The sequence below is a fragment of the Drosophila elegans genome, unplaced genomic scaffold (assembly GCF_018152505.1).
Source record: "Drosophila elegans isolate 14027-0461.03 unplaced genomic scaffold, ASM1815250v1 contig_814, whole genome shotgun sequence".
Lineage (NCBI taxonomy): Eukaryota > Metazoa > Arthropoda > Insecta > Diptera > Drosophilidae > Drosophila > Drosophila elegans.
The window spans coordinates 16913058-16930386 of NW_024546167.1; the positions used below are offsets into that span (position 1 = coordinate 16913058).

At 40.3% G+C, this 17329-nt stretch overlaps 1 protein-coding gene across 25 annotated transcripts in view; it reads right to left on the reverse strand.

The window, feature by feature from the left end:
* LOC108147814 (nesprin-1) overlaps positions 1-17329 on the reverse strand; it is a 109782-nt gene that overhangs the window by 48417 nt on the left and 44036 nt on the right. For 22 of the 25 annotated variants that reach the window (XM_041710528.1, XM_017274563.2, XM_017274566.2 and 19 more), the window contains 6 exons: positions 14491-17273; positions 11497-11802; positions 9452-9603; positions 3113-4082; positions 2804-3016; positions 2483-2743 (listed from right to left, as the gene is read on the reverse strand). In XM_041710528.1, coding sequence (XP_041566462.1) covers positions 2483-2743; positions 2804-3016; positions 3113-4082; positions 9452-9603; positions 11497-11802; positions 14491-17273 — 4685 coding nt within the window. Of the gene's footprint in view, positions 1-174; positions 531-2482; positions 2744-2803; positions 3017-3112; positions 4083-5878; positions 6026-9451; positions 9604-11496; positions 11803-14490; positions 17274-17329 lie in introns of those variants that run through there. The other 3 variants (XM_017274567.2, XM_017274568.2, XM_041710534.1) reach the window with 2 other exon arrangements.

Below are 17329 nucleotides of genomic sequence, written 5' to 3' on the forward strand. Positions count from 1 at the left end.
TGGTTCACGTATCAGAGTGAGAGAGAGAGAGTGGGAGAGATAGGGGGAAGATTTGCCAAAAACGTTAGCTTTGATATGATTGCAGGGGTTTCAAAAGAGGGGACAAAGACAAAGCTTAGCTACCTATTAGAGAAATACCCTAAGTTCCCTCAAAAATTATACTCAAAGAGGGGATTGCGTTTTAAAAATATAATTTGATAATTTAATTTATTCTTTAAAATATATAATATAATTGTATATTCTTAAACATGGGTCATGTTTTTGATTAGAGTAGTGACGGCAGTTGACAGTTTGGCCAAAGTCACCGTCCCTGGGAGAAGGAGACCGGTGGCAAGGGCAAACAGAAGACGCCGGGGTGGCTGCATTGGCTTTGATCTAGACCTAGATTGGCTTTAACTTATGGTTAAGGGTACGGCATCCTAAATCTCTAGCTTGGCATCGTCCGGCGTGCCGCGATGTATTAACAACTTGATGCGCTCATTACGTGCAGTTATTTTCGAATGCAGATTTTTGACACGTTCCCGGCATGCCTATTGTTTATATATAGGGTATATATGGTGCATGTTTATTTTTTTTTTTTTAAAGAGTTCAAATGGTTGGCGTGAGAGCAGATATATATATATATATAGAGAAGAAATACAAAAGATGTCAGCATATATATTGAGATTCATTTATGACAATTTAGAGATAGCGAGCACATTATACGCCATGGGATACAGGAAAAGCGACCATTAACCAAGTTCGATATTTCGTTTTTATAGAAGAAGTAAGCAGTACCCATGTGTGTTTGTTTATGTGTGATCAGGGGTTGTTTATTCGATGGGGTTAACGAGGTTACATCGGATATGTAGCAGTTTTGGATTAGTCACAGGTTTATAAGTAGCGCAACAGGCAAGCGAGCAAAGCCCAACGATAAGTTTTAATTGGTTTAAATATGATTAGTAAAGAACAATGTTTATGGAGTGTGTTTAATAATTTGCATGTTTGTTTTTCGATTTTTTCAGCGCAACGACACCAGGATTTTTGTTTATATTCAATAAGTTACGTAGAGGAAAGATAAAGAAAAATACATTTGTCAAAAATAAAATACCAAATCAAATTATAAACCGTAACCATAATTAAGATATAACCGACTTTTGCTAGTACAATACCAGAAAGATATAAAAGAGGTATAAAGAGAGAGTAAGAGAGAGCTGCTTGGTGAAGAAAATGATTGCTTGGCTAAGCTGACTAAATAATTAAATCAAATAAAAATTAAACAAAATTAAAAACCTTTCAAAAATTTCTAAGCGAAAGCTTAATATGTAATTGTGCCATAAAATGTGACGATTTAAATGCGATGTGATGAGTGAACTTTCTCATGGGTGTTTGTGTGTGTGTGTGTGTGAGGTCAGGTGAAAGAAAATCAAAATAAGTTCTCATAGCAAGAGCTGCCCCCATTTATCATCAAAATATTAACTACGGTCCCAAATTGAATTGAATTCTTTGTTTGCCACTTACCGCCAACATTGCAGTTCGCAATGAAAAGTTAAATTTTAGTAATAATATTAAAAATGATTTAAAATACTGGGAAAAACTTGATAGACCTATTGCTAGGCAACTGCCTCTAAATATAATCATTTTGTTTACGAGCAACAAAAACAATGGAAAACGTTTTGGCTCTAAAAATAGTCTTGATGATTATCTGGAGGAGGAATTTGCTTTTCTTTTCTGGGTGGCCTAACCCTGACAACAAGAACTTATTTGTTTCTGGGCATTTTAAATATATATTTTCGGGCCGCAGCACGTGACAAATGGTAATGATGAGATCCGCAAGCGCCGATATAAATGAGGTATAATTTCTGTGGGTATTTTCCAATGAGAGCGATATGGTAGCAATGAGATTTGAAAATGAGAGCTGCACGGTCGGTAGATGAGAGATGAAAAATGTTTAAACATAAGGAAATATAAAGATGAAATGTGTGTATGATAAATGTTGATTTGTGTGTGCGAAATATAATGGCATAAAACGAATTCGAAAATAAAAACGTAATAGAATTTGGACGAACAAAAAAAAAGATGATAATAAAAATAAATAAATAAAAATGCGCGTTGTTTCTTTTTTTTTTTGATAAAACCGAAAAAAGAATTAAATTAAATACGCAGCCACCGTGCAACTGTTTTTCTTCAGACCTACCCGCACACATTTAAGCGTAAGGGTCGTAACAAATTCAAAGATTAATCAAATATATAGATTATATATTCGGGTAAGGGGTTAATAAATTTGTTTGGTTGTTCTGTCAACTGTTTTTCATAGCGATGAAAGATTGTTCATAGCAATGACGAAATGAGATTCATAGATATATAGAAAAGGGGATTTAAAAGGGGATAATTGACGACTTTACTAGAGAGCTCCTGGCAATATCTGATATCTGAACTGAACTGCTAGCTGCTTCGCTATATTGGGGTCTACTAAAACTCTCAGAGATTGGACGGTACGTACCTGTTGCTCGGCTAATGCGCGCTCGCGATCGTGCGGCAAGTACGTGGGCGCCATCACCAGTCGGAGCTGCTGCTCCTCCTGGATGATGCGCTGGCGCAGGGTCTGCATCTGCTGCTGGTAAACATCGATCTGGGCCAGCGTCTGCTCGAGGCTCTGCGACTTGGCCTTGCCAAGTTCGCCCAGGCCGTCGAGCACGCGCACCAGTTCATCGACATTCTCGCTGAGACGCGGATCACCGCCCATGCCGTTGCGGAAATGAACCTGTGAATGGTATGATAAGCAGGAATTAGCCATGCCGCCGGTCCCCCCCCGAGTACTCACCTCCAGTTTCTCAATGGACAGTCTCAGTTTCGTTTTCTGCACATTAATATCGGCCAGGGTCTTCTCACAGAAGCCGAGCTGATCGCGCAGCGGTTTCTTTTGCTGCTGCGAGGAGTCCAAACTCTGCTTCGTCTTTTCGTGCCAAGAGCGTATATCCTTAATCTTGCGTTCACATTGGTCCCATTCCTCGCAGGCCTCTTGCAGCAGGGAGTTCTATGGATTACAAGATAGTAAAGGGTAGAATAAAGTTATTAAATGGTTTGTTTTTTTTTTTGGAAAGGGGTTAGTCCTCCGGATCCTCCACTTTACCCTCTCTAGCAGCACCGCTTCCACGGATATCTTCGCATCCTCGGCCTCCTGCAGTTTGTCCTTGAGATCGCCCACAGTCGTCACCTGGCCAATGTGCTCCAGTTCCTTGTCCATTTCGCTCAGATGCTTCACAATCGGTTTAATACTCTTCACAGCCGTCACATAGTCGTTCAGTTTGTTGCGTGCCTCGGGCAGAGTGCGCAGCTCGATCGTCTGATCGATGAAGGTGCGCTTCTCAGCAGCCCACGACATCACGATCTGGTAGAGGTTCATGAACCTCGTCCACGCGTCCAAGCTATCGCCCACCGCCTGCTTCTTCTCGTCCAGCCAGCCGCGAACCTGGGCCAGCGATGCGGCCAACTGGTCGATGGTCGTCTGCACCAGCGTCTTCTCCTCGCTGTTGCGACAATTCTCGATGATCAGTTGGCCGTTGGTCTTGACCAGCGTGAAGCGTTCGTAGATGGCGGTGATCTCGTGGTTGATGCGCTGCAGCAGCTCCTTCATCTGTGTGGGTGTAAGGCTTCGCTCCTGCACCTGCACCTCAGCCTGAAGCAGCCAGCGCTGAATCTCGTCCACACCGGCCACATATTCGGTGCGCACGGTCTTGGCCCGCTTGAAATCCTTCTCTTTGGTCTCCATCGTCACCTGGACACGTTCGGCCAAAAGCTCGAGGGCGGTAAACTCCTGGGCAATGTCGCTGGGCAGCTGATTCTGCTTGGCCTGATACTGGGCCGTTGTTTGGGCCACCAGCGATCTGCTCTCCTCGGCGGCCTGCTGCACCTGGCTATTTAATGTGATCAGGAGCTGTTCCGTTTGCGATATATGCTCGTCGTAGACGTGAACCGATTGGAGTTGTTCGTGAAGGGCGTTTAGCTTATCCTGCAGTTGCGAGATGCGACGGAAGACTTGCTCGATCTCCTCGAGATCCTTGCTAACCTGTTGCTCCTTATCGCGCAGAGTGTCGTTCAATCTAAAAAAAATAGAGCGGGTTAAAATTCAGGGGCACGTTATTCAATGACATGCAATATATATATATGGTTGTAGACAGTGTGAAAACCACGCGGTTCCTGCTGGTATAGATAGATATCTAGATTTGGTCCACACAGAGATCTAAAAGACCTCTACTATATAGATATATAGGGGCGGGCGGGCGAAAAGTTATTCTTCTTCTGGCACAAAAGGCTGAAAAATTCTGAAGTTTTCAATGTTCTTTGGCTGCGCATATATATATATATCGCTATATGTATATGTAAGATCCACTGGGCTTTGGCCTCGAGGCTGCGAAGATTTCCGTGAAAAATGAATGCTGCCGTTTGGCTACAAGAGAGTTTTCTAAATGAAATGAAATGGCCCGAGCACATTTGCTTGGGGTCTGAGCAATTTTTCGAAATTCGAAAAAGATTTTCGTACATTGCTCATAATTCGAAATTGCCTTGATCCCATTGAGAGGCAAAGAGCGAAACTTTTCATTTAAAAAGCCGCCGCCGTAAGAAACATAAAATAAAAAAGTTCCCTATATTCACGCACAACTTTTAAAATTGTCTTGTTTTTGTTATTGTTTTAGCTAGCGTGTATTTTTGAAAGCGGCGCATGTTTAAATTTATATTCCCCCTCCATTTATTTATGTTTTAATAATTCTTTTTCGCTGTGCATTTTGGCCGTAGACAAGCTGAAGTCATTGGGGCGTTGCAGTGAACGGGATGGAATCAATGAGTAACATTAATCGTATTTGAATTTCGCATTGATTTCCGCTCCGTATTTCCAGCACATGACGCATATCGCTCATACGCTCTGGTGTCCAAAGCAAAAGTTGAAAAAATATAATTTTGTGTGTCGACAACAAGTGTTCGTGATCAACGATTGCACTTGGCATGGAATGACGGACATGTTAATGGAACGTTTATTGCCCTTTACAGCCGCCGAGGACCGAAACAAAAATTCGGCCCAAGATGAGGCCAAGTCAACACACATTTGGCTCGCGGCCAATTGGCCGAAAAGTCGGCTGAAAACAATTTTAATTTTAATTGTTAAATGCGCGCTGCTGCCGGCGAAAAGCAGAAATTCGGGCGGCGTCGGAAATATACGATACTCTATAAACTAGCCAGAATTATTTCGGCGTCATTTTTCGCAGCCAACAAATATATCGAACTAGTGAGTAGTTCTCAATGTTGTTTGGGTTGCCGCCGCCGAGCAAAATAAATAAAAGGAAAATTATTTTTCCTCTATGCTATTTTCAGTCGGCTGCCATTTTGTACAAATTAACGATTTAAATTTAGTGCACGGCTCTAATTTAAATGGCAAAATATGTGTGAAATGCCGTGGCGAGCACGAGTGAAAGTGAAAGGCAACAAATGAGCGGTGCGGCGCGTGTTGCTCCACGACGAAACAAGTCTAAAACGTTTGTCGAAACATTTGCGAAACATAGTTTGATCAATTATGGCGACAGGAGGAATGTAATCAGGCCCTCGTCGACGATAAGCAGCTATTTTTGTCGCCTTGACTACGTCATCGTTTAAAGTAGAAACGCGTGCGATTTGTATTTTTTTCTCCGGCTCTCCACCGAATTGAATGAAGCGAAAATAACAAAAACAATCACACCTGACGACCCTGGCAGGTATACGAGTACTGCTGTTTTGCATATGAGCTGCTCTAAGGGGGTATTCTCTACGATGACTTAATCAAGTCTTGGAAATTTCTACACCAGCTCTCATTCGAATTTAAGTACTTGTTTTCTGTTGTTTTTTTTTTTGTGGACATAACAATCACCTCTTGCTTTTCACGACTTTAGCTTCAAGTGCGTAAGTTTGCCGGCAATTAGCTACAATTTTTAATTGCTGCTCAGTCTTCTGTCTGCGATTTGGGTTCGTATTTTTCTGCGTCTTTCTGTTGGCGACAACTTTCGAACCTCCTATTTGACTCGGGAGGCAGAAGTGTGCTCAACTTTTGGAACTTCCGAGCTCTCTGCTTGACTTCCACTACCTCAATTCCGTTGGCGGAATTTCGGTGAAACCCAAGCAGACGCTATAAAATGGAAAATTAACTCTGTGACTCGGGGACTGTTTTTCGCTCGTTACGTATACGCCTGGTAATCCACAAAGCGGCGTTCGATAACTTCAACATGAAATTAAAAGAAATGGGGGGAAAAGAAAAATGCTTCGGTTAAATGCCGTTGGCCCATATGAAAATCCATTGCCATACATCTCTCTTTTTTGGGGGCACCGCTTGTTTGTTCTTTGCTGCTTCTCTGGTTTTTACTACTTCTTAGTTAATTAATTTGATTTAAAAATATGCGTATATGTATTGCGGTCGCTTCGTTCGTTTGCTCTTTCATTTAGTTTCCAGCCATCCAGTTTGAGAAACACGTCCGCTTGCAACTAACTCTAAATAAAAACTGAATCGGCCAGAATCTCACGCAAAAATTGCCAAAAACTTTTCAGTTCCCTTACGCTTCGTCTTTCGTCGGCTGTCGATCGTTAACAGTGCACACGAAGGCACCACGGAAATAAAAGAACGAGAAAACTCACCACACCTCAATATCTGAATAAAACGGGGAACACGAGTATGAGGTGGGCACTAAAAATTATTATTGTTAAATGCGCTTGACATTGAATAAACCGGCTAAAATCAATAAACTTTGATTGCGAAGCCCAACCCTTACCATTTTTCATGAGAAAATAGTATTAACAATGTAGGCTTGATTGATAAATCCATTTTGCCGGTTTAGATAAGAAAAGCCGGCAATAAACTTACCACAAGAGAGAGTCGCAGAAAGAGAGTGTGAGAGCAAATGGAATGGAACAAAAACGGTAACAGCGCTCTGTTAACGTATAACAGTGGCAGAAATAAACTTATTATTACCCGATTACCTCATTTGGGCAAAGTTTTTTATTATTATTCGCTTCTGTTGTTGTCAGTTTTTGATTTTCTCTTTTTTTGCGGTACCCCAATGACAAATTGTTAATGCAAATGCATACGCAAATCACAGATTAAATTTGGATTTGTTTGGTTGCCTAATTAATTTTTCAAAAGCCTGATAAGATTTTCAAATCAACGAAGTATGATTCAGAAATAGTTCAATTATCATTATATTTAAATGAACTAACACATATGGTTTCTCGTTTACCTTTTTCCATATTTCTCTGCCATTTCTCAACGATGAAGTCACCCAAGTCAAGCAAAACATTTAATTTCACTTGCGCCTTATTATTTACTTATTTTTTGAATGATTTTTTTTTTTTTGGCACATTGTTTACATTTTGCTCATATCGCTTTGAGTATTTATTCCGTCATTTCATCAATGGAATACAGAATATCCCTTGAAAGCTCCATATAACATTTAAATTTACTTGCTGCTAATGAAGTTAATTGTCGTCTTTTAGATAAACACGTTCACACACGAAAGGCCAGAAATCGTTATAAATAAATTAATAAATCCCCACAAATGCATAGAGGCTTACGCAATATTTAATGTCATTTTGCTGATTAGATTTTTGCATGCCGAAACAATGTTATTAATATCTCAAGTAATGCATTTAAATTTTGCGTCGCATTTTAGGATGTATAATATACATATTTCAGTTTTGAGACTATATAATTATCGATGACATGCCGCTGGGGGGCATATTAGATCATTCTTTTCGGCGTGATGATGGCATAGTTTATTTGTTCAGATTGGGACAGCCGCATTCGAAAATGAGAACAATTAAAGGAATAAAAATGTCAGTGAATTAATGGGGGGACGTCTTAGGAATTAAACGGGAAATGATCATTTCATAAAGAAATATCTTAAATTTTAAAGACAAATATTTCATGCCTCATTTCTCGATTAGCCTAGTGACACGCTTTTGGTGAAAATACAAAAACAAAATCTTAGTAATATAATATTTTTAATGGGATTATCACATTATCTTTATTGTTATTCACTCAATCAACAGGGAAACGTGATTATCCAAAGAAAATATATTTAATTTATCGAAGCCGTCATCGCCTGGCAGCAGTCAAAACATTTGTCATTTTAAGCCTTTTGAAAACTTACGCACATTGCGGTTCGTTTTTGGGGGAAAATGTGAGAAAAATTATAGCCACAGCTGCTGCTCTCGTTTGCGAGGCAGAATGCTGTCAGGAAAACAACAAATTGTGTGTAAAAATAAAACAAAACAGACAGAAATTGTGTCAGTGTGAAAGGCCAAAAGGGAGAAAATTGGGCCGCTGTCAACGAAAAAGTGTTTACGTGATCTGCGGGTGTGGTGAGTTCTGAATCTTGTCAACATGCCAGATTGCTGCTGGCAACATGTTGCCAGGCTTATGCACGTGACAAATAATCAAGCGAATGAATTTTTCAGAGCGAACTCAATGATCAACAAGGAAAGCAAAATGAATTGGCATATTGGCACAGTTTTTGTGTTTTTCTAGCGCCAGGCAACAACAGCAATGTTTATCAGGCATTTCCGCAAAAGCACGGCACGAGAATTCCTCTTCATTTGTGGCGCTTATCAAGTCACAGAAGCAAGAAACGTAAAATACTATATACTAGATGTGTTTGCAGTAGAACCCCTATCGATAAGACCCATTTTGATAAGAACGAAGCTTTGGCACAGTTCTTTGAAGAACGGGATAGCCCCGACAAAAAAAGAAATGAAAACAAATGGTTAAAAATAACAGAAAAAAGTTTTCCCCGCAAACATTTCTATTCCCAGTACTTGGAATTAATCTTAATGTTTTCGGGAAATGGAGGGCCGAGTAAAATAACAAACTATAAGCCACGGCTTACGTAATGCACATACAACAAAACACCGACAACGAAGCGTAACAGTTGGTCTGACGTCAGTTTTTGACTCAACTATAACAATAAGATGGCATTTCGAGGGCCGAACAAGTCAAGCAAGTTAGAAAAGAGTAGAAGAAGCGGAGAACAAAAATTTATTTTCATCGCTACAATTAAAAGTGCAACTATAAAGTTATCAAGAAACTCATATAAAGTTCCGTTGAATGAATCACTGTTATAGAAATTATTTTCATCATAAGGTTTCTCTACGCATTTAATTATGAGTACGATATAAGCATGAAAGCCTCTCAAGATAGTCAACTGTAACCAGTTAAATTCTCAAAATTGCCATTCGTTTTCATTAGGCAACAAGTTTGGCAGCTTGATAATGTATGCAAGCCAATTCAATTTCCGGAATTAAACGTTTCGATCTTGGAACCTTTGTTTGTACATATATCGTTTGGGCTTGTTTTTCTCCTCTTTTTTTTTTTTTTGGGTCCCAAGTCACGCGTAGTTTAACACAGTGTAGTTGATAGATAGAATTCAGGTAATTGGGGTTTCAAATGGGTACTCACTTGGCCTGCTGTTCAACTAACTTATCCACTTTGGCCTGTATGGCCTCCGCCGAGGGTTTGTGTACTTCCCCAAGGAATGTGAGGATGGATTTAGAGAGCGCCTCGATTTCTTTATGTGATGATTTAAGTTGATTTGATTCTTCACGTAATTCCTAAAAAAAAACAAGAATTTATCAATTACAACGTTTGCCGCAATTAAGATTAATTTGGTGTGGTCATGTAATGGATGAATAAATATCATTAATTGTAACATCTCTTTTTTTGTAGAGCTTGCATAAACCTCATTGTATTTTTATGTGTATCTCCCTCAGTTTCAGTTTCAATTCCAGTTTGGAAGGTCAACATTGAATAGAAGAAAAATAAATTTGTTGACTTGACTTTGCAGCTTTTGGATCTTGAGGTTATTCGATTTTAAAGAAGTTTTTCAGCAAAATTATACAATGTTATCCAATTTTATAACAAAAACAAATAAATAAAATTTATAGTCTCATTTATAGAGACAAAATTAAAGCCTTAACTATGTGTTTGCGTTTGTTTATCATCGATAAGTTAAATGGTTTTTGTTTTTTTTCGTTATCGCTGAATCCTACTTTATATGGCATATGTATGACAACATCGTTAGTTCGATATGGCCAGGCCTAGTTTTTATGGCTCAAAAATTGCTTCAATTGAAATGTGATTTGAAAGACTGTCATTCAAGTGGGACTAGGTGTTTTTTTAGCAAGTCTGTGCGTATATCTGTACTATTTATAGTTGTCAAATTAAAAACAAAAACATCAACAGCGGCTATCGCTCCAAACAATGATCTCACCTAACAACAAATCATGCAAATCACTACTGATAAGTACTAGAAATATTAATTACTGATTCTAGTAAATTAAGCGCTGAGGTTTTTGCTACCTTGAGTTCATAAAATAATGCAATTAATATGTAAATATAAATAAAAGTTAAGGTATTCAAACAACTCTATTGTATTTATAGGTCATTAATCATTCGGTGTCTCTGATTCTCTGGGTGAACTAAAAACAAAAGTATACAGAAACTGAAAGTTAGAATGTTGTTTTGGTAGCAATCTTCTTCTCTTGATTATTGTGATTTAGTGGCTTTCCGTGTTAATCATTCAAAACACATAATTAAATTTTGTTTAGACCTGCCTTAGACACTCAGCTGCTTTATAGCTTTTATGAAGCTCAACTTGGGAGAGCCAAAGAGAGGGAGAAGCTCAAAGAGCGCAAGCTCCGGTCCACAACGTGACCATGAACTTGATGTCGGCATGGTGTTCACGGCTATATATACATATATATATATATATATCCGACTCTTACAATCGTGTTTATGCATGGATATTGGTAGAAATATTTGACAAACATAAAAGGCCCCAAGGGAGGGCGGATTTGCCATAACGAAACTAAGTGAATGAATGGGTGCCGCAAACGATATACACACAGAGATACGAACATGAAATTAAAAATATAAAATAATGTTTATCGTACGTCTTTTATATAAAGAAACATGGAGCGAGACAAGAGATACGAATATAAATTGAAAACATTAATAATTTTTATCTTGTTCTTAATATAAGGGAGAACATTTTAAGGCATGTCGAAAAAAGTTAACTCAAAAATAATTTAAAAATATATATTTATCCTTAGACTTGACTTAGAAATGTGTCCTATTCATTATATAAAAAACAGTTATTTGGTCCAATAAATTATCAATTGAATAGGAAATCTTTTAAAGAGAGATTTAAATTTTACAAAAGATTATAAGAATACGTGCATCAAGTAAAGGTTTAAGTTAAAAAAATGTTTCTAAATAACTTGAACATATCTGCATAGATAAAAACCTCAATTATTTATTAGAATCGACGAAATAAAAACGAACCTAAATAATTCCACTTTTATGGTTCCCTTTTCATAATCTTTCTTTAAAAATTATGTTTCAAAGTAAAGCCTCCTATTTCTCAGTGTACCTTTGAAATGTATCCAGCATGTAAATATCTAAGCTGACCTTAATGGGCTGACGTGACGCTGTGTTCAACTCACCTGAATGGCATTCTTCGTGTCTTCCAAATGACGTCGGGATCTTACAGTCGGATCGACATTGCGGAACTTGTCCTCCAATCGACCAAGTGCCTTTTCCCAGGCGTGCAGGCTGTTCTCGAAGCCGTCCCAATGCTCGGCCAACTGTTGCAGGTTGTCGCGTCGCTGCTCCAAGCTGCGTACCAGATCCTGCCAAGATCTGTTCAATCCGGCGTTATCCTGCTCGATCAGCTGGCGATTACGGGCGTCGGCCTGGCGGATGAGCGATTGAGCCTGCTGGTTGACTAGCGTTAAGTCGCTATTTTGGCTCTGAAATGTGCGAAGAACAACGAGAGCAGTGTGAAATAGATTGTGACGTAACACCGATTCCGGAACCGCGATTTATACAAAATATATATATTGGTATTTATGTCTCCTTGGCGAAAGATTCGCTATAAACGCAATTGTGTAGGTTGTCGTTTCCACTTTGTGTGCCCTAATTCAACTTTGACATATGTCTGGCCCATGGAGTTGAAAGGCAAACGCTGCTTAATTCGTATAAAATTTTATAGATTTTTTTCACACACACATACATTCACGCACTCAAAACACACAAACGCACCTCGAGTGTAGCCTTTATTTGTGGGCTTTATTTTGTTTGATTTCTTATGGGTCTTTTATAGATTTCAGTGGCTGATGACGTTAGCCGTTGGCTTTTCAATAATTGTTGTCTATCTGTGGCTGGCTATTTTGTTTTATTATGTTCAATTTCAATTTGCGCCTTGCCTCAAGCACATGGCATTTTAAAAACGAAACGGGTAATTCAAATTTAACAAATTTAGCGATTCCCTCCTCTCTATTGCTTCTTCTCTCTCGTTCTATCTATATACATGTATATAGTAAAAGTAATGCGCGAATCGCGAATACAAAACAAAAACACGTTGGCAACCGCACAGATAAACGTCTCAACTTGAAGTGAACTCGACGGAACTCAAAAAAAACCCAACAGGCCCAAAAAGCAAATAAGCACGAGTTAGAATCTCGCCGCTCTTAATTCCTCAAAAAGAGCGTGCCAAAAGAGAGCAAAAAAGCCGGGCAAACACGTTTTTACTTCGAATTCGCATTATATATGTATATACATATATACTTTTTTTTTGGGTGGGCGTGGGCGGCAAAAGTTGGGCTTCGCATATGTACACATATCACGCATACGCCACCGTGAGCACGTCACTCTCTCAATTTTCAGCAACAACAAACATTGACTACCGGCATGCCCCAGAAACCAATAACAACAACTTATGAGTACAACAACCAAACAGCTGTGTGCAAAAGAGCAAAAAGAGGAAGCCTCAAAGGGCCAGTTCTCTTAAAGCTCGCTCAACCAAAGTCACTAAAATGAGCGCTTTTGTTGTTGTATCTCAATATCTTACTGGGAAACCAGGGCTAAATTTAAATTTAAAATATTCAAGACCTTGATATAATCCAAAATAAATTTATTGTTTCATAACATCATATAAAGAAGTCAGGTTTTAAAACTAAATTTTTAAGGAGTTGCAATACTTTGACTTGCCAAACATTATTTATTAGTTTTTTTTTCAGATTGTAAGCTGCCATCGGTATTTAAGTTATGTAGCCTTTAATTTATATTTTGGTTTAGTTTCTTGAATTATAAAATAAAGTGTTTGCGTAAAATTGTTTAATAAATTTGTTGCCAATGTCAATAGTATGCGCTGTCCTAACGATCCCTTAATATTTATCTCGACCCAAAATATTACATTAATATTTATTATCCCATCCCTGGCTCAAAACTGGTTGACTGATACAGTGTTGCTGCTGCTGATGATGTCATGAGCTTAATTCGTTTCGCGGCAGTGGCAGCAGCAACAACAACAGCTGTTTTTTTCAGTTTCTGAGCATAAAATTCGAGCTGGTGCCTTGAATAATTATAATCGAACTGAAAAGTCTGAACGATAAGCATAGCTCAACGACAACTAGCGAACTAGTAGGTTAAAAGTTTAATGAGTTTTCAAGGTAAAAGCTTACGATAGTAAACAAATGGCCACTCAACTCAACGTGTTCAATAAACAACTATCAGCCCAAATAATAAAAAAAGAGAGAGATTAGCAATCTGGCGAAAAGAGAGTGGAAAACTAAGAGAAACGCACTCAAATGCAATTGAAAGTGAGTTTATAAGTGGCTGTGAGTGTGCTTTTTTGCTTTTGCCGGCCGGCAAAACCATGACTACGAAATGCAAAACGAATGCACTTTTATTTTTTTTTTTTTTTTTTTGTTCCACTCCATAAAGTGGCTCTCAAGTGGATACATTCGCATATGTATGTTTGTGGCACATCCTTGTGCAATGTGTCATTTTTTGGAAAACAGGTCTTTCGGCTACACACTTATATGAACAAAACATGCAAGCGAACAGCTGAATGTCCATGGCCATTATAAATACACACAAATGTAGCATATGTATTATCCATATGTTGGGTTTTTATTTAAAAGTTCTCCTAAGCAATTTTTGTTCCTACAAAAGCCTACCTCGTAATAATTAATTTTTTGCATAGTTTGGTTATTTTTTTTTTTTTTTTTTTTTGCTCCTTCTTTATTCATAAATTTATTCAAGCCTCATTATATATTTGCAACCACGCAAGAACACTACATACATAAAACACATTCCCAAATAGTTCTTACTACAGTTACGGTCAAAATAATATACGTGTTTTAATTTTAATTTTTTGAGGCAAAGGACATTTTTAAATTTTCAAAAAAATAAATGTTTTCTAAATACGCTTAAATTATTCTTTTTCGAAATGCAGCTTTAATATTATTCCCAATTACAAATTTTTTTCAAAAGTTACTTTTAATCTTTTTTCATTTGCCTTGTCCATAAGCTAGAAAATTAATATTATAATTTTGACTCCAGTTGCATGTATAAATTATGCAAAATATAATATTTATCGGTATATTTTTTTTTAGCTCGAAATAGGTAAACCCAAAAGCATTCCCAAAACTCACCTGAACATTTCCGATGGCGTGGGTCAGCTTCTGGATGTTGAAGTGAAGTCCGGCCAGATTCTGGACAGGCTCATCGCTGAACTTGGTGCGTTCGATGGTGGCCTTGACGCGATCAATGGACTGTTGGTACTCCCGCCAGCGTTCCGCCTCCTTCTCCAACTCACTCTGCTGCGTCTTGGCATTGGCCAGGGTATTGGTCAACTTGTTTTGGAACTGAGCCAACTCCGCCGAAAGTTCCGACTGTTCGTAGTTGTTCAGCGAAGACCAGATCTTGTCCGCTGCCTCCTGGATCTGCTTGTGCACCAGATTACGGATGGGGGCCTCATTGCCAAAGAAGATCTTGTGTTCATCGAGATCCTGAACCAAATGCTCGTAGTCGATGCCATGCTGGCTGTTCTGCAGACGCAACTCGGCTTCGTGGACCCAATCATTGAACTTGGCCACCAGTTGCATGTACTCCAAGCGTGAGTCGCGGTTGTTCTTCAGATACTTCTCGCGCTCCTCGAGTTCGTGGGGCAGGGAGGCCACCAGGGACCGACCCTCGGAAAGCATTTCCAACAGCGAACTGGGCATGCCGATTTCGGTTTTAACACCATCATTGATCTTGTTGAACTTAGCGAGATACGATTCAATGTCCTGGCTGAGACCCTGGTGCTTTTGCAGCTCGCGCTCCACTGACTCCGGATCGCGATCCAGCAGAGGACGCGACTTGGCCGCACCCTCATGGCTGTGCAGCCAATCGAGAATTTCACTCAGCTCGGCGGCCATCTTCTTGTGCGATTCCAGCTGCAGTTGATGCTTCTGGCGCTGCGATTCCACCGCCTTGCGGAGATTCTGCAGTTGATTCTTCAGCGATTGCAGTTGCTCGGTGATGCTGTTCTTATCGGCAGCATTACCCTCGGAGGCGATCTTCTGGCCCTTGTCATTGGCGCTGGCCAGGACACCCTCGCATTCCTGGATTTTCACAATCACATCATCGTACTTATTGATCTTATCCTCCAAACTATCGGGTGAGTTCTCAATATCGATTATGACATCGGTGTACTTCATGATGAAGGCAATAATCTCATTGATCAAGGCAATAAATTGCTCGCGGAGCAGCAGAAGCTGTCGAAGATGGGCCAACTGATCTTCAATCAGTTTGATCATATCATCCTGCTGGGCCAAAATGCTCTGCAGCTCTGGCAAATCGTCCATTTGCATATCGCCCATTTTGCTCTTGCTGTCCTTGAGTTCCTTGAGTATGCCCTCATAGGCGCCCAACAAATCCTGGACATCTTCGATCCTGGAGCCAATTGGACGATTGAGCTCACGGAGTTTCTGCTGAATGGTGCCCAGGAACTGGCTGCAATCGGCCAGCCTGCTCTTGGCATCCTTGTACTTCTTGATGTGATCGCCCAAGGCATTCACCCGATCATCGATGGTGTTCTTGATCCTGCCATACCGATCCTTCATGTTCTTGATGTCATCGTTGAGCTTCAGCTTATCGGCATTGCTCAAAGTGGGCAGAATACTCTTTCCCTGTTCGGAAACATCGTTGATGAGGCCGCCCTTGTTCTCGGCATCATTAAGGAGCTTCTTATAGTGGGCCAGTTGCTCCTCCAAAACAGGCAGACTAGTGGTACGCAGCTCACCCTCGGTGGCTGTTTCCATTTCGTTCAACCAATCGCCCATGTTCTTCATCGAATCCTCGAAGGCCTTGCGACCTTGCAGCAGATCATCCAGGGACTTTCCTCTCTTGCTGCTCTCATCCTTCAGGGTCTGATAGTCGGCGGCTATTTCATCCAGAATCTGCTGCAGTGCAGCCTTATCGCCATCGTCGCAATCCTTCATTATGTTGGTCGCTTGACGCTGAACATCAGTCAAGACGCTGTCGTTGAACTGCTTGGCATCGTCATCGTATTTGCGATTCTCCTGGATCTTCTTCTCGATTTCCGCGGAGGTAAGTGGGTGATAAACGGGCAACTTGCGCACTTCGGAGATTTTAGTCTTCAACCATTGACGCGCCTTATCCAGATCGTTCTCCAGGGATTTGCGTGCCTTGCTGGCCTCCAGAGCACGATCAAGTTCTGCCTTGAGTACGCCCGATAAATTGCGATTCTCCGAGTTGAGATTACGCAATGCGGACTCGAGTTGGGAATATTCAACGGGTTCCAATTCTTGTTGCATATTGGCCACACGCTTCTCCAGAACATCAGCCAGCGATTGCTTGGCCTCGGCATCCTTCATCAGACTCTTGATCTTCTGCTGCCGTGCCTCGGCATCCTTGGGTGTGTAACCCAATGGAGTGGGTGCCTGCAGCTCCTCAATCTGCTGCTTCACCCAATTCTGGAGCTGATCGATCTCACCCTTGGCGCCCTCCACTCCCTTGTTGGTCACATCCAGCAGTTGGGCCTTACGATCGATGCGCTTGCCAAGATCGGCAAAACGACGATCCAGTGACTTCATTTGCTCTTCAACCTGCTGACCATCCAGATTGCTGATGACCTCCGCCACCTGGGCGGCCTTGCCCTTGAGTTCCTGAATCTTGGGATGTCCTTGCAGTTCGTACTCGTTCTTGATCTCATTAATGGCTGCCGTTTTCTGGGCACAATTAAGACCAGAACCACGATCCAGAACATCCATGCGTTTGATCAGGGTATCGAACCAGTTTTGTACATCTGCCATTCCCTGGCGATAGCCATCGATCACATTTTGACCAGCCTGCTTCTTGGCAATGGCATCCATGAGCTCCGATTCCAGCTTGTCAATGTTGTCATCCAGATCGGTGTCTTCATCGCCCACTATTGGTTAGGTAAAGATAAATTCATTTAAGTTTTAATACAAGGGTCACAAGTTT